At 34.8% G+C, this 24,144-nt stretch overlaps 6 protein-coding genes and 1 non-coding gene across 8 annotated transcripts; 2 read left to right on the plus strand and 5 right to left on the minus strand.

Moving 5' to 3' along the window:
* Positions 1-298: 298 nt before the first annotated feature.
* On the plus strand, positions 299-2,257 carry LOC118058741 (NEDD8-conjugating enzyme Ubc12). The gene is made up of 6 exons (XM_035071486.2): positions 299-570; positions 651-764; positions 1,127-1,235; positions 1,435-1,513; positions 1,593-1,709; positions 1,788-2,257. Exons 2-6 carry the CDS (start codon positions 656-658, stop codon positions 1,923-1,925), a joined length of 552 nt encoding a protein of 183 aa, XP_034927377.1. The 5' UTR covers positions 299-570; positions 651-655; the 3' UTR covers positions 1,926-2,257.
* Positions 2,258-3,003: 746 nt separating this feature from the next.
* LOC118059021 (probable NAD(P)H dehydrogenase (quinone) FQR1-like 2) lies at positions 3,004-3,915 on the minus strand. Its single transcript, XM_035071837.1, has 3 exons — positions 3,749-3,915; positions 3,468-3,560; positions 3,004-3,262 (listed from the first exon to the last, which is right to left on the minus strand). Exons 1-3 carry the CDS (start codon positions 3,913-3,915, stop codon positions 3,004-3,006), a joined length of 519 nt encoding a protein of 172 aa, XP_034927728.1.
* Positions 3,916-4,956: 1,041 nt separating this feature from the next.
* LOC118058742 (deSI-like protein At4g17486) lies at positions 4,957-8,016 on the minus strand. 2 transcript variants are annotated; one of them, XM_035071487.2, is made up of 4 exons: positions 7,701-8,016; positions 6,340-6,591; positions 5,899-6,186; positions 4,957-5,564 (listed from the first exon to the last, which is right to left on the minus strand). In XM_035071487.2, the coding sequence occupies exons 2-4, from the start codon at positions 6,548-6,550 to the stop codon at positions 5,320-5,322; spliced, it is 744 nt and encodes a 247-aa protein (XP_034927378.1). In that variant the 5' UTR covers positions 6,551-6,591; positions 7,701-8,016; the 3' UTR covers positions 4,957-5,319. The 2 variants fall into 2 exon arrangements, with proteins under 2 accessions (XP_034927378.1, XP_034927379.1); XM_035071488.2 differs by lacking the exon at positions 7,701-8,016 and adding an exon at positions 6,843-7,617.
* A 2,365-nt stretch (positions 8,017-10,381) lies between these two features.
* Positions 10,382-12,737, minus strand: LOC118058743 (arabinosyltransferase RRA3). The gene is made up of 2 exons (XM_035071489.2): positions 12,308-12,737; positions 10,382-11,841 (listed from the first exon to the last, which is right to left on the minus strand). Exons 1-2 carry the CDS (start codon positions 12,500-12,502, stop codon positions 10,729-10,731), a joined length of 1,308 nt encoding a protein of 435 aa, XP_034927380.1. The 5' UTR covers positions 12,503-12,737; the 3' UTR covers positions 10,382-10,728.
* Positions 12,738-14,194: 1,457 nt separating this feature from the next.
* LOC118058746 (HVA22-like protein k) lies at positions 14,195-16,963 on the minus strand. The gene is made up of 8 exons (XM_035071492.2): positions 16,844-16,963; positions 16,559-16,626; positions 16,379-16,476; positions 16,230-16,281; positions 15,541-15,604; positions 15,193-15,288; positions 14,742-14,814; positions 14,195-14,548 (listed from the first exon to the last, which is right to left on the minus strand). The coding sequence occupies exons 1-8, from the start codon at positions 16,859-16,861 to the stop codon at positions 14,439-14,441; spliced, it is 579 nt and encodes a 192-aa protein (XP_034927383.1). The 5' UTR covers positions 16,862-16,963; the 3' UTR covers positions 14,195-14,438.
* Positions 16,964-18,667: 1,704 nt separating this feature from the next.
* On the plus strand, positions 18,668-18,741 carry TRNAV-AAC (transfer RNA valine (anticodon AAC)). Its single transcript has one exon. It is a non-coding gene; the product is annotated as a tRNA-Val (tRNA).
* A 302-nt stretch (positions 18,742-19,043) lies between these two features.
* Positions 19,044-23,986, minus strand: LOC118058745 (putative pentatricopeptide repeat-containing protein At3g18840). The gene is made up of 2 exons (XM_035071490.2): positions 20,386-23,986; positions 19,044-20,174 (listed from the first exon to the last, which is right to left on the minus strand). The coding sequence occupies exon 1, from the start codon at positions 22,812-22,814 to the stop codon at positions 20,781-20,783; it is 2,034 nt and encodes a 677-aa protein (XP_034927381.1). The 5' UTR covers positions 22,815-23,986; the 3' UTR covers positions 19,044-20,174; positions 20,386-20,780.
* Positions 23,987-24,144: the final 158 nt, after the last annotated feature.

The raw sequence follows: 24,144 nt of genomic DNA on the forward strand, positions 1-24,144 counted from the left end.
CAAGAAAGAAATGTCTACAAGATAGCGGAAAAAAAGTGCTACTGTTTGTTTTTTTAAGAGTAAATTTTTCTAGCCAGTAAATGCAAAATTGTTTGCAAAACCATGTTTGCAATAATTGAGAGAGAAGTATAACTTTTATGGTTGTTCATTTGGAAAAAATGTTTGAAATTATTGTTTTTTTAAAATTTTTTTTTTATATTAATATATTATTTAAAATTATAAAAAATAATTTTAAAATACATTTTTTAATGGCAAAATCAAACGCACCCAGAGGATAAAAGTATTACAACTACGCTGCAAGTGGATGACGATTATTGACGCCGACACGATAGACATAGAGAGAGAAAAGCTCGTTCTCCCCTTCTCCTTCGTAAACAACGAGCATCCTTAACACGCTTTCAGGTTCCTTCGTTCTTCATAGCTCCTGCGCTCTCTCATTTGTTCCAAGAAAAGCAGCTAAGCTTTCCTTCTTTCTTGTAACCCATCTTCGTGTGTTTGTCAAACATTTTGATCAACTCCTGCTGTTTAATTTCTTGATTGAAGCTTTATCGAACTCTTTGCGACACACAGGTGGGTTTTGCTTACGGTTTTCTTTAATATTATTAATTACAGAGATGTGCTGACCCCTGTTTCCCCTTCTTATCGTGAAGGAGAAATGATCAAGCTGTTTAAAGTGAAGGAGAAACAAAGGGAACTTGCTGAAAACGCCAATGGAAAGTCACCTATCAAGAAACAAAGTGCAGGAGAATTACGTCTTCATAAAGGTTGTTCTACCTATGCATCTTCATCGCTATCTTTTAATTGCTAATTATGATTACTTTTATTTAATCCTGCTCGAAAAGCATTATTTTTGGTATATGGGTCTTGCTTGCTTTGTTAAGATTTATACTTTGACGAACTTTCAGATGCTTTCAAGTGTTTTAACTGGGTAGAAGAGAAAGTTTTGATCTTTATCCTTTTATGGTTGGTTAATGGGTTATCATTCATGAATTCCATTGCTGAAACTAGGATCAGCTACCTGGTTGTTATTTTCATTAAGAACTCCATTACTATTTTAAGTTTCTTGGTTATGACGCACTGGTTTTGGATTTTTCATAAATCTTACGTTAGGGTGTTTCTCTTATAGATATCAGTGAACTGAACTTGCATAAAACTTGTACAATGGCTTTCCCGAATGGCAAGGATGACTTGATGAACTTTGAGGTTACCATTCGTCCTGATGAAGGATATTATCGGTTAGTAATTTCTTAGGCAACGCTCAATTCCATCTTTACTTTGCTCGAAAAATTGGGTGCAAGGCATTCAGGATCCTAAAACTTGCATTTCCTTCCCAATAATCATCTTTTGGTTTGTTTTTTTAAGGAATTTTATGCCATGTTTCCTGGGTTATATGTTTCAATTACTTAACTAGATGCACTTCTTTTCCTGTCACAGAGCTGGCACATTTGTGTTCTCGTTCCAAATTTCATCCATCTACCCTCATGAAGCACCAAAAGTCAAGTGCAAGACAAAGGTATTTAAGCATGTTCTGTTTTCCATGCTCAACAAAAGCCTTTTGCCATTAACATAGCTTTGATTGGGATGCGGTGCAGGTTTATCATCCTAATATAGACCTGGAAGGAAACGTTTGCCTCAATATTTTACGAGAAGACTGGAAACCTGTTCTGAATATTAATACAATAATCTATGGACTCTTTCATCTTTTCACGGTATTGCTTTTCTTCCATGATTAGGTTCTTGCTATTTTGTAGGTCCAATTTAGTTGATGTTTGTACTTGTGCATGCAGGAACCTAATCATGAGGATCCCCTCAATCAAGATGCCGCAGCTGTCTTAAGAGATAACCCACAATTGTTTGAATCCAATGTGAGAAGGGCAATGGCCGGTGGATATATGGGACAAACCTTCTTCCCTCGCTGTATCTAGTTGCTGCCCTTGTCGATGGGAAGCATCAAGCTCAGTGCATGTAGTTCAGGAGATTGCAACTTTGGTAACATCTCTCTCCCCGTGTGTATTGATGCTAATTCTTCAAAATATTGCAAGGCCAATGTGAAGTGTGTGTATGACAGTGTATTGTTGTGATGTGTCTGATACTGCCTGGAGTATTACTACCCCATTTCTCAATATGAATCGATTCTGCAGCACTGAACTTGAGAATCTAGTCATGTATATATTTCCTTGATGTTGGCTAGGAATAAAACTTTCTCCATAGTTCAGTCTTGAAAAACAAGTAATGCATTCATATCTCTTTAAGACTATCTTGTGTTTGTCAAGACCATAGCTGAAATACCAGAGCTGCAGAAATTTTTTGCTCTTGCTTTGAATACGTGGTAGTGTCAATAAACAAAGTAGTGCTGCTGATCTTCCTACAAGGCATTCTTAAGAATTTCGCATTTTGAATCAATACACAAGTAACCCTTTGTTGATTTTGGTTTGTTTTCATAAAAAAACAGAGCGACTTCTGATTAGGGCATAAAGCTGTTTAAGACTTCTACTGTTTTATTAGAGCACTGCCCAGTGATGGTAACTCGTTTCGAACTGCTCTTTTTATCTGCTCACGGTGGCTAATGATTTGGGATATCAAACATGATCAAGGCTTCATGTACTGGGTAAACAGCAAATCTTTCATGTTGCAAAACCCAGGCAACATGCATAATAGAAAACACAGAAAAGTCGTAAGCCAAAAGTATGTCAAAGAACACAACCTCGCAACTTTTTGATCAATATGGTAGCTCAATCAAATGGTTCATCCGAATAAAAAACGATATAATCAAATGGACATTTCAAACCATATACAAGTACGTAACACACCAAAGAAACAGGGAGCCAGAAGATGGGAACGAAAAATGGGCATGGAGTAATGTTGAGCTACAAAAGAATAATCTCCTAAGCTATCTAAAACCTATAGACACGTGATATCTAATGACACGAGAGAGAAACACACAAAAGATCAACATATAAACATGGTGGACGGAGATGTAATTGAATGTTGGTTTTAGCAGCGCTAGTTGTGGTTCTCACCAGACGCAAATGAAAAGGGCAAGGCAAATCTTTTGACTACCTTAGCCATGTATTTTCCCTGGTGCTCCACAAAAGCTAGCTCTGTTTCACTAGGCTCTCTTGTGCCATCCCCAGAAAGGACTTCTGCGCCACATGGAGATCCTCCTCTAATGGAATCCATTCCGAGCATTCCAGCACCACACGTGTAACCAATAGGGACAAAGAGCATCCCATGATGGACTAACTGAGTGATTACTGTCAAGCTGCAAAATGAACAAAAAAAATCAATTCGATGATAATCATAAATTTCACACTGCAAAAAGAGGTTAGTTTTCCTAAAATAAGTGCACATCGTTTATCCTGACTGCATGTCCTCTTTCAATGTCATTAGAACTGAAGCAGGAAACTCGGGGGAGTGCAAAATCCCAATCAGGGACTTGACATTAAGTTGTCAGGCCGACATTTTACGCCATCTGATCTCTAGGGTACATCCAAGGCACTAATAAATGCAAAAACAGTTCCATAACAAGACATTCTTGTTGCATCTGTTCACTGCTACACCTGTCAAGCTCACAATCTAAGACTTATGAAAAATCCCTTCATTGTTGATAAAAAAATGTTGATTGATGTTTGGGAAAGCTGATCAAACTTTAACTATCCGTCTCCCCACTAAACAAGCTATAAATCGAAAAAAAGCCTTCATTTGAGCCGCCATGGAACCAAACCTTGTAGGAAATCAAAGCAAGAACCCATCAGCGTTAACCAACTCATCAATTTTCACCAAAGGCACCTCATTTCCTTTCTGGGGAACCTTCATTTGCCCTAAAGTCCTATGTGGCAACGTCTCTGGGATCCTATACAAAACTCCTTCAACCTCAGGAGTGGAATCCACTCCTTTCTTTATTCTTCTTGCCATTAACTCCACATGATCATAAGTTGAGCAAAAATTAATGTAACTCTTGCTCTTTTTAAACTACTCGTCGTGTGGTGTTATATTGATCTGGGATTGTTGTGTTCGTGGATGTGGTTTGGTTTTGTGCGGAAATAGCAGGGTTTGTTTCTTATTGGAGAGGGATGCTTGATCATGCACCTCTATAGGTAATCTTCTCTTGCTTGGTACACGGCCACCACCTTTATCCATGTTAAAAGATTCAATAAACTCTTCAAGAATCAGAATCAATGATCAAGAATATAGAATTCTTGGTTTCTCTGTCGTTTCTTGAAATCTTGAACTATAAATGATCAAATGATTGGACGGCAGCTGTAGTTAAAAGAAAGATTGTAAATTTATGCAAGCCTGATTATGCTTAGCATGAACAGAAATTGAAACAACGAAGATGAAGAATTTGTTTGTCTGGGTCTTGGGTCTTGGGTCTTCGGCCTCACTCTTTCCATAGATGTTCTTGCTGGCATTTTGATATATGTCCATAAAATAGCGGTCATGAAACTCTGTCGTAGGAATCTGAAAGTTCAATAAAAAGCAGTCTTTTTACCCCAGCAACCTCAATTTTGTTTTGTTTTTTTTTTTATCTCTATTGTCCCGTTACTCTTTTAATCTAACCTAACAATTTCAATTTTTTGATTGAAATTTAATATGATGTTAATATCAAAATCTTAATATAAACAACCTCACCTAATAGCTTCATCATCTTCATAATAGCTCAAGTTACATTCTTAACATTCTTAATTGGTTTGGTCTACATGAGTCATATATTTGTTGGCTGTAGAGTAATTAGTTTAACACATCTTTGCTTATTTTATCAATCTCTCTCCTTTCTTTTATTTTACGGAAATCTTCACCATTTTGGAACATGAAGAATTGGAACATTTTATTTATTTGAGATTTCTGTCAAGAAATTGATGAACAGAAAGCAACTTTTACTATTGTGCTCTTGTAATGTAATGGGAGTGAAGTTTCAAAGAGTAATTAACACCAAACGAGAATAAAGGCAACGTAAAAGAGAATCTTTTAGCCAAAGAAATAGCATATATAACCAAAATCAGAAAGAGCTACTGAAAATTAGGAGATCAATGTGATTTCTAGACAACTGAAAAATCTACACCAGTTCTCTAGCAATGCAAACAGGCTTGCACGACATCGGAATACAATCATAGAAGACAAGAAGCAAATTCCTCGGAGGCAGCCCGGCCGAGATGGGATAAGAAGTGTAAAGCAATCTATTGTCGCGCTCAAAACAACCACCTTGCACATATTTACTTTCCAAGAAAATCGTTTTTAAAGGAAAGATGTTTATATCCCCCGAATGCCTCAAAATTGCAAAACCACAACTGACAATCTTTCTAAAGCACTGACATTTTTTCATCCTTCCTTAAGTGAATCCTTTCTGGACCTCTTCAATTCCCATGGTGGTAGGCAGCCTTTGTAGTGAGAGTGCAGAAACAACGAAGACATGGAGACTTCCTTTTGTGGCATTGAAATTGATGAAAAGCAACTGAAGGAACTTCTTAGTCTCTTCTTTTCGCTTTCGCGTTCTTGATAATTGGGGTCATGCTGTACTTTAGTGGCCTTGAGGGCCTCTGGGAGTATACAGTTGCATAGTGAACCTAAAGAAAGAAGTTAACAGGTGAAAAGGAGTTTTATATCAATACAAAGAATTTTTAGGGGAAAAAATAACAAGGGAAGAAGCGTGGTAAATGAACATGCAGCTCGCATAAAAAGTCTCGTAGATATGATTGAATTCTCGTTTCTTGTTGCTGTCGGAAGCTACAAGAATACTGAAGATAACACAAGGAGATGAGAAGGGAACACGCATAAAATTGCAACATGAATGTTTGGGTGGGTTCAGTAATCCACAGCAGTCAACTGATACGTAGTATTTGAACATCATGCAAAGGATGGCACGAGGTGTATCATTAAGGAAGGATATTTATCCAATACCTATTCTTGCAAGTCGATTCACCCATTTCGGTATTCGGTTCCCAGTCAGTTTGTAACACGTATCCTCACAGAAATGGTTGCAGTTCTTAACAATCAAATGATATGCATCACCATTGTAATTAGCAGATTGGCGCTCCATGAACTCTCTAACTTGTTTAGGATCTAAGCGTGTTGTCCCCATAAATATTGATTTTCTAAACTTGAAACCAGGGCACTGCCGGGGTTCAACCTCAAACACACCGCTTGATGGGTAGTCATGGGCTCCAAAGGCATATTCCACACCATGGACTGTAAGCATGCAGAAGGACAATTTATGATCTTGGGAAGAAAACCAATGAGAAGATGAAGCATCAAATGATTCATAGCATTCTATGAATATATAATATGATTGATGAGAAGGCAATCAAGAGCAATGTGTAATAAGTGTTGCTAAGTGCTAACCTTCCACCCCAGAGTGAAAGATACCGAAGCCTGCCCAATAGACATAGCCATTAGCGTTTGTCAAGTCATACACATTCAGGTAGACAGGTGCGTTTTCTGGGCTATAACCTGCTGATTTAACTTTTGGGAAAATGCAAAAGCCGGTGACTGCTTTGCCTCTGAAATTAAGGGGCAAAATAGAGTGCCACCCGTTCTTTGGTCGTGATATCATGTTTATGGGTGAAACCAGGAACAAGTCTACCTGTTTCTGATCTGCAAATATGCCAATATGGAAAAAAAAAAAATAATAAAGTTACCAAACACATACAATTAATCTTTTGCATGCAACTAATGCAGGAGGATTTTTAGGGGAAAATTATTTTTCTTAATTATTATTATTTCATATTTAGTTATGAAAAATATTTTTTTATGATGTTTTTTTAGGACTAGTATAAGCAAGGAAATACAAACTATATCAGAGTTATTTATCCAGTAATGAAAATATAAATCAAGATTCTATATACCAACTTATTTGTCTTCAATTCTGTGTTTCTCTCCTCGGCTATGTTCTCTCTCACCAAAAATTATGGTCAGAAATGAGCATCTATGTAGAAAGACAGAAGTTAACTAATTGGGACGTGAAGGCTTTATTGATCAATACAAGTTTATTTGGTTTCTTAATACTGAGTTATGGCATTAACCCACGAGTCAGATATGAACAGATTGTCTCTCCAGCAGAGCACCCAAGATCCTATCAGAAAACCTCGGGTCCTCCAATTCATTGGAAATGACAGAGAGTCAAGTATCTCATGCTGCATTGGACATTTACCATTCCCGAATTAATAGAGAGAGAGAGAGAGAGAGAGAGAGAGTAGATGACAAATCGACAATAGTATATCAATATGGTTCAACAAAAAGATGGCAGAACTGAAAATCTACTGAGTGGGTCGGCTGCACATAATTCTCAAAGAAAATGGCTCTTTCAAGTAGACAGATCAGGTCAACAAATTACTCAAAGTGCAAAAGCCAAGTAAACAACCACCATTGTTAACAAAAGAATAACCCATTGACCATGAATAATACAAAACAAAACGAGAGATGCAGAACTGGAAAGAAAAAAAAAAAGGCACCAAACTCATCAAAGGAGTAAAATAGGAATCAAAGAAATCAACATCAATGTGAAGGAAGAATTATGAATCAAAGACACTAGCTTGCCTTGCTAAAGAAATGCAAAACAAATCAAGAAATCAGGATTCCATGAAAATAATGCAAACCCACGAAAGAAAAGTGGGAAATCATAAGCACATTAATAAACAAAGCAAAGCCATGATAAGAGAGAGAGAGAGAGAGAGACAGAGAGAGAGAGAGAGAGACCCTTTTACCTTTATTTTAGAGGGGTATTCATTCAAGAAGCATAGCATATGTGGAGAAGGGAATGCCGGAACAAAAATGCCAGTTTTTCTCAAGAGTCAAAAGGAGAAGAAAAACTCCTGAGAATGCAGTAGTAAGGTAGAGATGTGTGTCTGAAACCCACACATTTGTTCTCCTTTTGTTCTTGTCCTTCGACTGACAAAAATGAAAGCAGGGGTAGGCACAGAAACTGCTGTTCTTTCTTGAAAGACCAATGAGCAAAGAGAGAAGAATCAACGAAGAAAAAGAAGAAAGTAATAATATTTAATTATTAAATTTGCTGAAAAAAGGTAAAGGTAAAAGCTGACGGGACATGAGTGTTGACTGGATTGCTTTTGGAAATCGGACTAGACTTCTCTATTTTCTCTCATATTTAGGTGATATTCATAACAGCAATGAATATTATGGGCTGTTTATTTATTTATTAAAATATTTTAATTTTTTTATTTTAAATTAATATTTTTTATATTTTTAGACTATCTAAAATATTAATATCAAAAATAACTTTAAAAAATAAAAAAAATAATATTTTAATACATTTTTAAATAAAAAATAATTTAATAATTAATCACAACCGTATTTTTAAACATTTTTCCGAATGAATTTAAAAAAAAATAAAAGAATTTAAAGAGAATTCGAGTGATAATTTAAATCTAATTATGAAAAACTGAAATAATAATTATTGTGCTTGGAATTGATAAATAGAAATTGAAATAGCATAATATACTTCTCTATGTATTCTTAAAAAAAATATAACAAATTTTGTCACGAAAGAAATTAAGATTTTAAAAAAAATATTATAAGAAGATTCTAGTTGTTTTATACTCACGTTTTTTTTCATGCATTATACTCTTTTTTCCTCCAAATTTGAATTCTTAAAAGTAAACCAACATGCGACATCATTATATTTTTCAATTTGAATTTTATTAACACAGACACACATATATATATCTTTATTATTTTTATTTTTAAAAAATCATGTGAGAATAAAAAAAATGTGAAAAAAATTAAGGTATAAAATAATAAAAAAAAAGTAATATACATAAAATGATTTGCAACCTAGTAATAAACAAAATATTGTATATAACGTAAAAGACAACAATTATATAAGAACAAAAGTTACCATCATTCCAAAAAAAAACGAAAAATTAAGAGTTCGGAAACTAACGGGGTTGATATTGCCGCTCCTCGTTTTTTTCTTAAGATGACACAATTGCCCTTAACTAAAAGGAGTCGGATACATGCCGTGATGTCTCCTGGCTGCTCAAGTGAACTTTTTCCGGCTATCCAAACACCTAATCCAACCTTTTGTTTCCCCACCATCACCAATGTCCATCTTTTAAGATTTTCCAAACAAAATTAGAACCAAAAAAATTATATTTTTATTAATTTATTAAATAAACTAAGGACTGTGAAATTCAAATCTTATTTAAGAATTCAATCGAAAGGTTTAAACGGTTGGGCTATAAAACAGTTGGTGATCTTTCTCCTGGTTTTCCATGTACTCGTTATCACCATCAGTACCATACTTGTTCAAGTTTGAATCTATTTCTCGCTACTAATTGAACTGAACACTGAGAGTTAATTCAGTTTCTCTCGTTTCCTCTCTTTCCCTCAACATCAAAATTGAATAAGTTGCTAATTGATCAATGAGACAGGAGGCGCTAACCAAGATATATGAACGAGATGCAATCTATGATCTTGTAGCCATGGAATCTGATGCTGAAATTGAAAGCGAAAATGATGAAGAAACCACTTCAAGTGAACAGAACCAAACTCTTGACCAGAGTGAGATTTCTCATATCTAGCTTGAAGACAGAAGGTAACTGTTTTTGTCTAGGCAAATCAAGTCTTTGCTGAAGATTCATCAACAGAATAGGCAGGCATTCAGAATAAATTCTGCAGATTTGAAACTTTACTCTCAAATTATTTTAAATTTACTGAATGGTGGGTTATAAAGCTGTAAGACTAAGAATAGATACCACCAATGTACTGAAGCTTGTCTCCAGAAGCTTCGAAGATAGGATAGGAGATAAGGTTATGGTTTTTGATCTGTATCCTAAGTATGTACAATAGGGAACTCCCGAGTTCTCATCCTTATAGTTCGTATTTATCTATTGAGGCATGAGAAATGAAGGATAATTTCATAGTCTGCAAGATTGAAAAGTCATGTACTTTGGAAGTGGAGATCAGTCAAAACGCAAGCTACCCAGTATTTTCTTAATGAAATCAACTCCCGTATGATTATTTTGATAATCTAAGAGGGTCCGTTTTAAGGACCTTAAACTAGTAGCTTCCGGCTACCTCAGCAGCAACAAAAAAATCAGCTACGTCCAATTTTCAACAATCATGGCGGTTTTTTTTTTTTCTCCTTCACCCGCCATTATCAGTAGATAAATATCATAAACATTGCTGGTAGTTCAAAGACAACATGACATGAACTAAACTTCAACTGTAAGTAAGGCTGGAGGGGCAAGACTGGAGCTGTGAGGAGGGAGTTTAATGAAACTAGATTTACCTCTTCCATTGCAATGTTCAAGATCAAGGAAAATATGTTCATTTTCAGCGTAGAAAGTCATACACAGATAACGTATAGCAGAATGCCCATGCATTTCCTTGTATGAGATTGGTATGTTTACTTGCAAGATACAACTACAGGAAAGTAACAAATGTTATTGTGCTAGATAAGCGATTGAAAGAAAACCATCTGTTTGGGAAACAAAGGGTTGCAAATGACTTATAAGCTACCTGCATAACCTGGTAATACAATGGCATAGAATTTGCTCTGACAGAGGAGCAAAATTTCTAACATGGACATTTGATAAGGATTGTCTGGGGATGATGGTGCTGCTCTCATTGGGTCCTAGCTGTGGCGGCTTTGGCCTTACAATTTGTTTTGGACAATTCATTACAAGTCTACAACATGATTGAAGGGTTAAGCAGGAAAATGTGGAGGCTATCTTCTGAAAAGCAGGAAAGAAACACCAATCCAAAAATTTATCATTCTGATCCATCAGGGAAAGAGCTTAGTGCATCTTGCTTGCCATTGACATAGAATTCCACCACCGCGTGCATACGTGGAAGCTTATCAGGATGGTAGTTTATATGCACAATCACTGGCTTGATCTTTCTCAAGTTAGCATTTTTCCTCACAGTTTTGAAGAGGACCTTGCTGTTCATGAAGAGATAGAAATCCATAGTTCTCCTGGATGCATAAAGTCCATCATACCCAGGATGTGAAGGGAAAAAGAGTTCCTCGTTGAAAACTGCCTGGTCCCAAGCATTCCCACGAGAGAGCCGATTAGCAACTCGATCCAACAGCTCGATTGAAGGAATTGTCGGTCTAATGTAGAAAAAGCCAGAGTTGTAAACCCATATCCGCATTGTATGGGCATATCTAGCCCAACCCATTGCAGGTTCATCGAAAACATCATTATAACCATAAGCTGTCATATTATTGTGGCCATCACTCATGGATTCCACATCTGAATCTCTATAAAGATAATGGAAAGGATTTTGCAAATACACAATATCAACATCTGAGAGAAGAACACTGTATCCGAGCTGCAAAAATTCCCTCAATATATGAAATTTCAGTCCTGAAACAGCATGGTTGCCTCCAGTCTTTCCTACAGAATCAATTCCCTTGTCTGGGTCTCTCTTATACACTGGAACATCATTTGATTCACAAAACTTGGCAATCTCATCATCCAAAGCAACAACCAAATAGTTGGGTATCCCTACTTTCTGGATGCTTTTAAACCAAACCTCCAACATGTCCTTTACATTTGAATTCGCCAAAGCAACTATAAGTTCCTTCCCAACAGCAATTTTCTCTAAAATATTTGCTAGTCTCGGGTTCACAGAATCATCTGGAACGACTGTCGGATTTGTCCTTAAACCCTGAACAGTACCAAAAGGCCCAGCTTTATGCGGTTCACCCAACACCAACACTTGCTTCTCTGCATGATCTTTACCTTGTTCAGCCAATCTAAGCTTTTCAATCAAAACATTAACTTGTTTTTTCAACTCGGCATTTTTCTCCGATGCAGCCACAAACTCAGCTTTTAACATGTTCAGACTATCAGATGATTCACATGATGTTGATACCACCTAATATAACACATAGTTAGAAGCTTTTAACAGAATTATCATTTGTGTTGAATAATCTAACCCTACAGATCACCCATCCAATTCAAAGCTGCCAACTAGCTAATGAAACTACCAAAAGTGTAAACAAATCTACACAGATCACATAAATATACATTGACAACAGTACATTGTTGTTGACCTCATTCTAACACCACTTACATTGTTGTTGACCTCATTCTAACACCACTTAGATTTGAATTAGAATACACACAATAACATGTTAATTAGAATATCCCATCTAACAGTAGGATGAATATGGTAAATCAATCACTCCAATTTATACAAACAAAGGAAAAAACACACTTTATTTCCAAAACAAAAAATCCTCAAAATAGAAAGACTAGATAGTATCTTGTAAATCAATAGGGAATGACTTATAAAATTCAAAAGAACAGTGGAAGGATCAAAACTGTGGCGAAAATGAAACCTGGGAAATGGATCTTGTGAGGTGGTTATGGTCAAAGTGAGGAGAATTGGAAGAGAAAATTCCATGAGGGAAGAAGAAAGCGAAGATGCATCCAAGGAACATCCCAATGGCAATTGCAATTGCAATTCTTGATTTAAGTAGTGATTGATTGCTGCTGTTGTTTCGCATCAACGCTCCATCTCTGCGTCCAATCATCTTTCTTTCTTTCTTGGTGTAATATGGAAGCAGAGGTTGTGTTTGGTTTCTCGTTTTATGCTTAGATGGGTTCAGTCAAATGTTGCTGTTTTTTGCTAATGTGTATGAAAGGTAAGAGAAAGGGTTTGGTTGAGTTGAAAAGTTCTTACTCCGTATTGGGAAAGAGAGAGAGAGAGAGAGACTGAAGACAGGGAGAGTTGGCTGGTTCAGAGAGTAGTTGAGGGGGGGTGTATGTCGCAGGAGCACAGTTAAAGTAAAGGTTGTTTTTAAGTAATTTTTTTTTTTTGTAAATATAATTAAATAATATATTTTTATAAAAATAAATTATTTTTAATATTAATAAATTAAATCAATCTAAAAACATTAAAATTTAATTAAAAAAATTAAAGTTCTTAAAAACTCCCATTCAACCATAACCCAAACACCCATGAAGAAAATGCAAACCAGTACTCAAGTGGGCAGATTAGTTGACTTATTTAGAAGGTGGGCAGATTAGTTGAATTATTTAAGAGGTTTTACTGTTCCAGAAGGTGGTGTATCAGCAATTATTTTTTATTTAAAAATATATTAAAATAATATTTTTTAAAAAATAATTATTTTAAATTTCAACATATCAAAATAATTTAAAAACACTTAAATTTTTAAAATAAAACAAATAAAAAAATTAATTTTTTTTAAAAAAATTTAAAACATAAAAATAATTAAATTCTTCATATAATTTTCTAACAGGTTTTTTTGAAGTCAAATATAATTATATTAATTTATGCGTTAATCAAAGCACATAATATTATTCAATACTTTAATACTTCTTCCCTTTTTTAAGTAAAATATAATTATATTAATTTATGCGTTAATCAAAGCACATACTATTATTCAATACTTAATTATTATTATTAATTTATGATTTAAATTCTTCCACAAACAATCGTCATATATCGTCATTGTGGATAAAAATTAAAAAATAATAATTCTTCGAGCAGAAGCAGACTCCAAATTGATCAAGTACATTTTAAAGAATTTAATAAATTTCTTTTAGATAATAGTCTTAAATCTAAAAATTCAAGGAAAAAAAGAATTTCTCCTTCATTACTAATCCAGCCTCGTATCTCTTAACCTAAAAATCCATCTTCCAATTCATCCACATCAAACTATTACTTTCAAGAGTTTTATCTTTTTCTCATACAAATGCGAGTGAAATTCGATAAGGCATAAGCTATATGACTTCGCCAATTAAATGATTGAAACTATCCAATGTTTGCAGTGAACAAGGGTAAACATTTTGTTTTGCCTCTTCTTTAGATTGAGAAATCGAACTTCCAACCTTCACCTTACCTTCATAAGAACCCGACTTAGAGAGGATCTTAATCTTCTGACTGCAGGAGCAGAACGGGGGGCCTTTCGATAACGAGCTAGCTTAAATCAAACATTAATGGCTGTTATTGCTGAATGGATGCATAAAAGAACATCAAAAGTTGAAGAAAAAAAAGGGGATATAGACGGGCTAAAAGCCTAAAACCCCCCAAAGGCTCAAGCGTTGACAATTTGAAATTAGCCTGGCCCTTGGACATTTTTATAACAACATACCTTAACGCTATCATGCATTACCTGGCACCACCCTCCAAGATATAAAAAAAACTTCTCTCTCCATTTAATACAAGAAAGTCGAATTATTGCTTCAAAAACTAAAGAAAATATTAAAACACAGAAGGGCATGTCATATTTTAAATTCCAGTTTTCAAACAAATGGCAATTGGTAATCCTTGGTTCAGATTCTTGTATATGGCCTACGTATATACAGCTCATGCTTTCCATTACTCATTATCCAGATTCGAAAACTTACATAAACTTAACTCAGGCCTGTCAGAAAGAAAAATGCCAACTACCACCTATACAGCTATACTCCTATAAGCGAATTCTGCTTGTAAGGAAGGAAGCCCTAATCTTCCCCGTCAGATTGTGAATCCTGGATTCGCCTGGCTGGGCCTTGAAAGGTGCCATTTGCCTGTCTTCCCCCTGGGCTAATCACATCGCGAGCTATTTGGTTCACTGATCACAAAAAAAGAGAAAACAATTTTATAAAAGACAATATTGACATCAAGAAGACCTGGACACAACAGATTATTTACCGATTTAGGCAAAATATGTTTGATAAACATATATTCTAGTGCTGAAACTTCATTTAGAATAATAATATATGGTATTCAATCTAAATAATTGCTTGTTCAATCCAAATCCATACCTGATGCCAGAATCTTCATTAAAAGTGCTTTTACAAACCGAAATTCAGCTTGATGTGCGCTGACAAACTTATTCTGCAAATCCAGAAATCCATCAGGTCACTTTCAATTTCCAAACCATAAGTTATATTATTTGAGTAAATTAGTTTAGACACCCGGTCCAACAAGGCACACAGAGTTTACCAACTATGCCAACTCCGACAAGGCACACAAAGTTTACCAATTATGCCACTTGCCATCAAGACTTTCTATTTACACAAGGTTTTTCAAACATCGAAAACTCAGATCAGGCTAATGTTTAGGATGAGCCAAGGAGATTCAGGCATGGAGCTGAATGCTCTCCTGCCCTTATTCTCATTGCACATACCATGATGTTACCGTACTATACAAGGAAGACCTGGATTTAATAATCCAATTATTTTAATCACAATTAGTAACGGCACAAATCCTTACCATTTCACCATGCAGAAACTCCACAAAATTATCAAGTCTGGCTTGATGCCTCAACAGGAATGGGCGTAGATGGCTCATATACAATTTCCCAGCTCCCTGTTAGATAAACAGCAAACAGTTATCAACATAAACTATTTTGTTATTTTAGACAGTAAGTGATATACTAATATAAGATGGATTTATTAACCATACTCAAATAGAGTTTCCAAAACACGCAGTACTAGAATATTCATTAACCATATCAATTTCATCTGAAAGCTAGTACTTTCATTCATTTTACCCCTAAAATGTAAGACATGCTTGAAGAAAAACTGATCCACAAAGTAAAGGTGGAAAAATGAAGCTTACATTTGCAGATGGGAGCTGTAGCCAAACAAGAAATGCAAACTTCATGTGATAGTAAAGAGGAAACCTATTGAAGAAGACAAAAGAGCTTTCTGATTGTGATACCTCGTACAAATAAAGCAGTAAAACCATGAACCGTGACCAAATTAACTTGACAAAAAAGGGAAAATCATTGTCAATGTTGTTAAATGAACCTTGCATACTTAACACATGTGCGAATGAGCTTACACACTTACTGCAGAACTAAAGTAAAAGAAATGACCGACATCAGTAAGTCAAGGAAATGACCAATCTCAGAAAGAATATATACAAGATCAATTTAAAACTGTCATCATTTTATGTGAGCTTCATTATAGAGCTTTTTTGTGGGTTCTACCACCATTAACAATTGGTTTTCAATCAACAATCAAACAAGGGATACTTCTGTTCCCTACAAACAGTCTGTGTGGAGTTTTTAATGAACACAATCATGACTCCCATTCACATGCAAGCTATAATAAAATAAATCCATCAGAGGTCATGATTTAGTCAATTAAAAACAGCACAACATAGTGTAAAACATTTAAACAAACAAGGTAATTGAATAGCATAATTTGACCATCCATGAGAAAGCATCACCAAGTGATTTCCCTAACACAATGGATACTTTCATAGCCGAAGCCCAAAAAAAATCATGTTGGGCAGAACCATACCAGGAGAGAATTTTATCTGTAAAGACTTCCGCGAGGCTAAAAGATCCATAAGCTGCAAGAGGATAAAAACGCGCAATGATATCAACTTATCAGTATAGTATAGCAATCTTTTAATGATAACAGGAAAAAAAAAACGAGTCAGTACAAACCAGCCCAGTAGAGAAGCCATCGCTGTTGCTCGATTTGATCTTTATTTTCAATAGCCTTAAATGTTGAGTAAATAGGTAAAGCAATTCCAACAGAACAGCTGCAGAAACCCCAGTATTCAATATCGAAAACATAACCCAATTAACTCTGACTAGAATGCAAGAAAAAAGCGAGGTTTTTACCAAGCTGTCCGGACAACAATGTTGGAAATGTTGGAATTCAATGGTGAAAGAAGCAATTGCAATCCCACCTACAAAACCGAAAAAAATTATTTTTAATTTTTTTTGTTGTTAATTTGAAGATCTTTAAATTTCATGAATAACACGATTAAAGGAAGGAAAAAACATAATTTTTTTACTCAAGCGAGTTTACCTTAAGAAGATAAAAGTATTGAAAAACTAGGAGTTAGAATAGAGTAGGAGTAGTGGAAAGAGATAAGAAACAAGTTCTGATGTATGGATTCTTACCTCTCCTGGAAACGCCATGGAAATTCTTCGATGATTTGCAGAGAGAGAGAGAGAGAGAGAGCGTGTGAAGAAAAAATATACAGAAAATGAGAAGTAATATAGTTTGTACTAGATATTTTTTCCATCCTTGTAGGACGAATTTTTCTTTTTTAATATAAAAAAATATTCAAGTATAATAGCTCAAGTAAATTATAGGGATATGAGATAATCTAAAAAAAATAAATTCACTGTCTATTAATTTAATGTTAAATAAGAAAATAAAATAAAATTAAAGCTAAATCAGATTATTTTTTTAAAATTAACAAATTTAAATATGAGACCAAAATGACTATACACAATACCAAAAGAAATCTTAAACAAATTTCTTAATTATATATAAAAAAAGTAAATAAAAATTAAAACAATGAAGATCAAATCTAGTATAAAAAACTAATAAAACAAATAATGAGGAACTTTATTGAAAAATAAAATAAAAAATAAAAAGTAAATTAAGAAAATGAAAAACAAGGTTGGATTAAAAAACAAATGAAATAAAATACTAAAAGTCAAAATTGAAAGAAAAAAACAAATTAAGAAAAGATTTTAAAAAAATAAATTAAAAAAAATAAGGACTAAATCTAGAAAAAAAAATGTTAAGGGATAAAACTTAAAAAAAAAACTAGGAAAATGATAAAAAAAAAAAAAACAATTAAGAGAATGAATGTCAAATTTGATATATAAATAAAACAAAATCAAATATAACAAGATGAAACTAAAAAAAAAAAATCCAAAACAAAGAAAAGGAACCATAATTGATTTTTATTTTTATTTTTTAATGAAAATGATATTATTTTTACTTTTTAATTGAATAAAAAATTAAGCTTGATTAGGAGAGATCATGTTAACACCTATTAATTTTTTTACCTTTTTTTTTATCAAAATAATGTTATTTTTACTTCTTGTATAATAAAAAAATCTGATTGACACTGGTAACCCTGATCATTCAATTCAACCCATGACCTGGGACATAACATGGGTCGATTCTCGAACTGGGTTTTAAAAGCATTATATAAAAAACATAAACATAAAAAATGATATGAAAGATCAATGAAATTAAACAATGAGGGATAAAATCGCCAAAAAACAATCAATTAATAAGAGAACTTAAAATAAAAGGATTTACAATTATAAAAATAAAGATTACATTCAACAACAAAAAAAAAAAGAATTAAAATCAAATGATTATGGATGAAATCAAAAAATAAAATATAATTAAAAAAATATAAAAATTAAATGTCAAGCGATGAAATTTAAAAATAACTAAATAAAATTTAATATAATTAAAAAAAAATAAGGATCGCTTGGTAATTTTGTAAGGCATGCACCAATCATTTTATTTTTTTGATTTATAAAAAGACCATAATACTCTTGAGTTTTGACCCATAAGATAACTGTAAAAGAGTTGAGATTAAAAAAAATAAAAATATCTCTTTATTTTAGGTAAAAAAGAGTTTACCTCAAGGACTATGGAATAATAAAATTGTATAAAAAATATAAAATTTCAAAAAAACTCATCGGACATTAATTATGTTTTTTTATTATAAGGATACAGGAGTAATTGTATTGTATAATAAAAATACAAAATTACTCCTGGATATTTAATTAAATATTTGATTTGTTTAGAGAAACATTACTTATTTTACTGTGTGGATTATAATGGACACAATCCACAGTCCGCCGCCTTTTTTACAATGTTACAGGAATTCCAAAGGTGAGGAGGGAATAATAAAAACGAGAATTAAAATTTTGTATAATTTAATGATATTGAGATAGCCATCCAAAAGAGGTGTCGTGGTGTAGTTGGTTATCACGTCAGTCTAACACACTGAAGGTCTCCGGTTCGAGTCCGGGCGACGCCATTTTTACTATAATTGTTTTTTCGGTATTTTGACATTTTTAACATAGCTACTACTTTTGTTTAATTTGGTTTACCTCTTTTATTTTGGATTAATTACCAGTTGAAACCGAATTCTTCGACTCATCTTCTCTGCAAAACAACTTCAAAGCCATTTCCATTTCACTAAACCAGAAGCATTCACGTTAGAAATATGTACCAATATTGATACAAGTTAACAAGAGGCTTGAAGTTTCCAGGCTATACAAGGGAGAGAGCGTTTGTAGCAGCCGGAAGAGCAAACCATTTCACTACCAGGCAATTGATGGGCAAACTTTGAAGAAAATTATTCAATTTTAAAAAAGAGAGATGTTATTATGCATAAACATTCTCAAATCTCAATGATCCATTGCGACCAAATCGGTCATATGCTGCTTTACTGACCAAAAGCATGACCTTGCTAGTAACTTAGCATCAGTTTCCAAGCGGGTGAGAAAAATCACTAATATACAGCAAATTCTACTCTCTAATATTTTTTTTTTTGAACATTTGAATTTGAAGGCTCCAAACAGTACACATAAACCAGCATTGTTAAGGAGTCCTTACATGACTTAGACTTGTTCGATCTTTCCCTTTTCCTTTGTTTTTTGTTGGACCATCTTCATTTAATAAATTCTCGTAATCCTCAAGACTTGCAAATGGGGATGTGCCTAACTTCCCCTTCGACTTCCGTTCGCTTTTTTGGCTTACCGAAACCATAATCCGCAATGTCATCATCTCTCAGTCATTAATGGTGCCAAAATCATCCCCTTCCGCAGTATCCGAGGGGGCATCCACCTCTGCACTGTCAACATTGCGAAGCAAGTCTTCGTCATCTTCATTCATAGCTTGGTTTAAATCACGAGTCCTATTCATTTTCTGCTACAAGAGACAGATCAGCAGGATCTAGCATATTATCAATCTCTTCATTATCGCTTTCATCATCACCAACCACTTCATCGTCATCATCCACATCAAACAATTCTTCAGCTGCCTTATTTGGCTCTGAAAGGTTTTCATTTTATTCACATAAAATTTGTGGAAGACGAGATCCTCTGGAGGTGCATCCACTTCGGCCAACTAAAGAATTTTGGGGCCAATCAAAGGATTTATCTAAAAAAATCTCATAAAACAAGGTTGTGTTGCTGGAGCATTTGGAAACCATGGTAGAACTGCAGCATGGCTCCTCGAAGATGCATGTGACCACATTTTCAGTTTACAAAACCCAGATAAGGATAGCCAAATGTACTGTTCAAATCCTTAGGAGACTTGACCTTTGGCTTGGAAGAACTTCCAGCCCTAGTAACAAAACAGTTGTGATGGTTGCTATTACACTAAACATCTTGCTTTGTAGCTTCTCAATCTGGATGTTCACTTTGGCTTCAGTAATAGTTCTCCTCATAGCTCTAGTCTATTATCCTGTTTCAGAATGACCCAAAAAAAAAAAAAAAAACTCCTACATGTTACCGTATCAGGAAAAATGGTTATTTGAAGTACATAATAATCATACATGACTATAAAAATTGATATGAACCCGATGGTAAGACTTCATTGACCAATACAATATGGAGTTCCTTTCCCAGCATGCAGGGACAAAGCATCAAATAAGAAATCTGTCTCATGCACATACCAGAAAGGGACATTGGAATCAGAACATGATCTCCTCATCTTTCCCAATAGAGAGTCAATTTGTTTTTGATGCTATAGTGCTGTAGAAGTTCCTTGCATCATCGAGCTCCTTCTCTACAAAGATACTATCGTTAACTTGCAAACTTTCTGATAGATGAAGAAGAGAACAAATAAATGCACAGAAAACAGATTTTTGTAGAAACACGAATAATAACCATGAGAAAAGGTGAGAACTCATGGTAGTGGACATGAAGTTCTCTCACGATAGACTAGCTTTTGAATATTTCAGTGTGACCGCAAAACATCAGCGGCCACTCCAAGTTTCCACTCTCCATCCTAAATGCAGGCTGTTCAAGCTTTTCAACCATGTTGTCATGCCAACACTCAAAACATTATCTAACAGAATGCCCCAGCGATTTCATATAGTTCTGATGTCAAGAAGTCCAACATTGAATAGATACACACTGCTTTTGAATGAGTTCTGTCACCAGAGATAAAAGTATGGACTCCATTATCCAAGTATACCCAACTACAACCAGCAAACTTCTTGGCCTCCTTTCCTCTCATCTCCTTCCTAATCCTACCCATCTCAGCCCAGTTCCCTTCTGCTGCATAAGTATTAGCCAACTGCACATAACGAGCTCCACTATCACCTTCAATCTTTAACAGTTTCTCCTCTGCCTCTCTTGCTAATTCTGTGTTCTTATTTAGCCTACATGCATTAAAAAATGCCCCAACCACGGCAGCATCTTGATATTCTATAGGGATTCTTTGCATGAATAGGACCATCTTTTCTAGCTGGCTAGCCCTTCCATAAAGATCAATCATGCATGCATAGTGATCAGTTTCAGGCAGTATGTGATAATCTTCTGTCATGGAATAAAAAGTTCTTTCACCCAAATCTACCAACCCATGGTGACGGCAAGCTGACAGGAGGGCAACAAAGGTAATAGCATCTGGTCCAACTCCTCTCTCCAACATTTCCTGAAACAGATTTATAGCTTTAATCTCATACCCGTGATGAGCATAACTGGCTATCATTACATTGTAAAGGACTAAATCTCTTTCAATAACTTTCAGGAACATTTTTTCTGCATATGGTATACTTCCACATTTTGAGTACATATCAATCATAGCAGTAGTCATCTTGATGTCCATTTCAATCCCCATTCTGTATACATAACCATGAATTTGCTTCCCAAGACCAAGCGCAGCTTGGAATGCACACACACTAAGTGCACTGACAAGGATCAAAGGATCAGGAATTGCCGCTTCCTTGGCTATATACAAGCATAGAAGTTCAAAAATAGCTTCACATTGATTCAATTTGACATAACCACCAAATAATGCAGCCCAAACGATAGAATTCTTCTCTTCCAACGAATCAAAAAGCCTACAAGCTTCCACCATGTTTCCTTGTGAAGAATACCCCACAATCATTGAGGTGATGGAAAAGGAACTTCCAGTCCCGCTTGTCAAATGGAATGACTCTGCATACTTCATATTCCCAACCTTGCAATAAACATCAACAATGCCACTTTCTACAAAAGCACTCGAACTCAATCCATTCTTCAAAATCCAAGCATGCATTTCCTTACCAATCTTCGAGTTCCTTAAATCAGCACAAGCACTCAAAACACTACCAAAAGTATGCTCATTCCATTTAACACCATTTTCCCCCATACAAACAAACAACTTCAATGCCTCCAGTGGATAACCATTTTGAACATAACCAGAAATCAATGTATTCCATGAAACCGAATCGTTCAACTCATTTTCCCTCCAAAACAACCCCAAAGCCATCTCCATTTCCCCTTCTCTACAACATGCTGCCACCATCGCATTCTTTGAAACCAAATCAATACCCCCTTCCTTTTCACACCCTCTAAAGATACCGCAGGCCTCTTTATAACACCCACATTTAGAATACATGTCAATCAAAGAACTCACAACAAACCCGCTTCTATCGTTACCAGTTTTCACCATATATGAATGCAATTGCCTCCCATAACACAAATTAGATAACTTAGCAAACAGTTTAACCATACTTGTAACAGTAAAATCATCAATACCAATATCATTACTCTTGCTGTGCATTTCAACAAACAATTCAAGGGCATTTCTTTCATATCCATCCACGTCTACAAAACCAGATAACATAGAATTATAAGTGACCAAATCCCTAACAGAAGCGGAATAAAAAATGGATTTTGCTTGTGCTAAGTTTTGGGATTTTACGTGGGCAGATATTATTGTGTTCCAAGAGTAAATATTTCTCTGAGGCATTTCATCGAACAGTTTCTGGGCTTCATTTATCAGGCAGTGTTTGGAATACAAGTAAATGAGTTGATTTGAGGTTAATATTGGTAGTGTAAAACCGGACTTTATGGATCGGACATGGTGTATTAGTCCAACTCTTAAGGACCTCATTTACTATGATTACATGGAACAAAACGATGAATGAATTGAATTGCAGGAGGGATGTTGAACAGTGAGGTTTAAGATTTGCTCCAAGTGAAGAACAAAACGATGATTGAATTAAATACCTACGTGTTATTTATTTTAATTTTTTTATACTTGATTCATTGGGTTTGCGCAGGGTGCGCTGCCTGTTTTACGTGATGGTCTGAGAAATATTCAGGAAGCTTATAGAAATATTGTCGTGTTTTTAATTTTTTTTAATATATTAATATTAAAAATAATTTTTTAAAAATAAAAAAAATATTATTACAAATTTTTTGAGATCAAACACGGTTCCTTCATACAAATCAAACAAGAGCACACACTCGAGCCATTTAGTTAATTAGCTGTTACTACCAGATGAACAACTCAAAACATGGATACCATTGGCAGAAGAGATCATTGACATGCTTCTCAGAAAAAGATGCCTTGTGCTTAGCTGGGCACGCTGGAACTTCAGTCCCGGTTTGATCCACAACTATGCGAGAGGTTCGCCACTTCAACTTTGTATTTTCGTATTTTTCAACATACAACAATACTCAACAATGCTCTGCCTAACATCTAAACCTGAACAGATAGAAGCAAGTGTCACAGCTGTTGCAGGAAGTGCAGGAAAATGTACAGAAAAAAGATGAGAGCTTCTCTCGATCTGCATAGCACCAGAAAATCTACTTCAAGGACAGCCAAATGTCACATTATCATATAATTGTCCACCGAATCCATTTTTCTTGGTTCTACCCAGATTAAATCTCATCAAGTTTGGTCCTCTTGAGCATAAGAAAACTCCCATCTTCACCGAGGGTCGCGACAGCTATCTCGATACCCTTCTCCAGCAAAACCAAGATTGCTGGTTTCAACAATTGGAACAAAGACTCGACTGGACACCTGTATCCCTTTAGATTGGATGAAAAATATTTTCAGAAGACAAAGCATTCACCATGGCATTCCTTAGCTTTTTATCCCGAAATTCTTCATGAAATCAATTCTCGAAGAATTTCAATCGTTAAATCAATGAGATACATCAATTCACTTATTTAATATAGGAGATCTTCCAAAAAAGAAAAATGAGATACAATTAACATTATTTATGGCATAATAATCTCACATGAACAACCCCCCTAAAAGTTGTATATTTTATTCCCTTTTTTCCGTATACATTATTCATTCATTAATCTTTTTATTCTATAAATATATATATATAAGAGAGAGAGAGAGAGAGAGAGAGAGAGAATTGACAGGCAGAATCCGAATGGGCTCAGCCAATGGACGCAGCTCACTCCAACTCCAGTCCAGTTGGTAT

This window comes from Populus alba, chromosome 9 (genome assembly GCF_005239225.2).
Source record: "Populus alba chromosome 9, ASM523922v2, whole genome shotgun sequence".
NCBI classification, from domain to species: domain Eukaryota; kingdom Viridiplantae; phylum Streptophyta; class Magnoliopsida; order Malpighiales; family Salicaceae; genus Populus; species Populus alba.

Coding starts and splice junctions, on each gene's coding strand:
- LOC118058742 (XM_035071487.2), bottom strand. CDS start 6,550: ATGATATCACGACCAAAGAACGGGTGGCACTCTATTTTGCCCCTTAAT. Junction 6,187..6,339: donor CTTTCACTCTGGGGTGGAAG/GTTAGCACTTAG, acceptor GCATGCTTACAG/TCCATGGTGTGGAATATGCC. Junction 5,565..5,898: donor GAATCGACTTGCAAGAATAG/GTATTGGATAAA, acceptor TTCTTTCTTTAG/GTTCACTATGCAACTGTATA.
- LOC118059021 (XM_035071837.1), bottom strand. CDS start 3,915: ATGGCAAGAAGAATAAAGAAAGGAGTGGATTCCACTCCTGAGGTTGAA. Junction 3,561..3,748: donor GAGTTGGTTAACGCTGATGG/GTTCTTGCTTTG, acceptor TGAGCTTGACAG/GTGTAGCAGTGAACAGATGC. Junction 3,263..3,467: donor TACCCTAGAGATCAGATGGC/GTAAAATGTCGG, acceptor TTCATTTTGCAG/CTTGACAGTAATCACTCAGT.
- LOC118058745 (XM_035071490.2), bottom strand. CDS start 22,814: ATGAGGTCCTTAAGAGTTGGACTAATACACCATGTCCGATCCATAAAG.
- LOC118058743 (XM_035071489.2), bottom strand. CDS start 12,502: ATGATTGGACGCAGAGATGGAGCGTTGATGCGAAACAACAGCAGCAAT. Junction 11,842..12,307: donor TCACAAGATCCATTTCCCAG/GTTTCATTTTCG, acceptor GTGTTATATTAG/GTGGTATCAACATCATGTGA.
- LOC118058741 (XM_035071486.2), top strand. CDS start 656: ATGATCAAGCTGTTTAAAGTGAAGGAGAAACAAAGGGAACTTGCTGAA. Junction 765..1,126: donor AGAATTACGTCTTCATAAAG/GTTGTTCTACCT, acceptor TTTCTCTTATAG/ATATCAGTGAACTGAACTTG. Junction 1,236..1,434: donor CCTGATGAAGGATATTATCG/GTTAGTAATTTC, acceptor TTCCTGTCACAG/AGCTGGCACATTTGTGTTCT.
- LOC118058746 (XM_035071492.2), bottom strand. Junction 16,282..16,378: donor ATGGCTTCTCTACTGGGCTG/GTTTGTACTGAC, acceptor ATCCTCTTGCAG/CTTATGGATCTTTTAGCCTC. Junction 15,289..15,540: donor TACAGCTCCCATCTGCAAAT/GTAAGCTTCATT, acceptor TTTATCTAACAG/GGAGCTGGGAAATTGTATAT.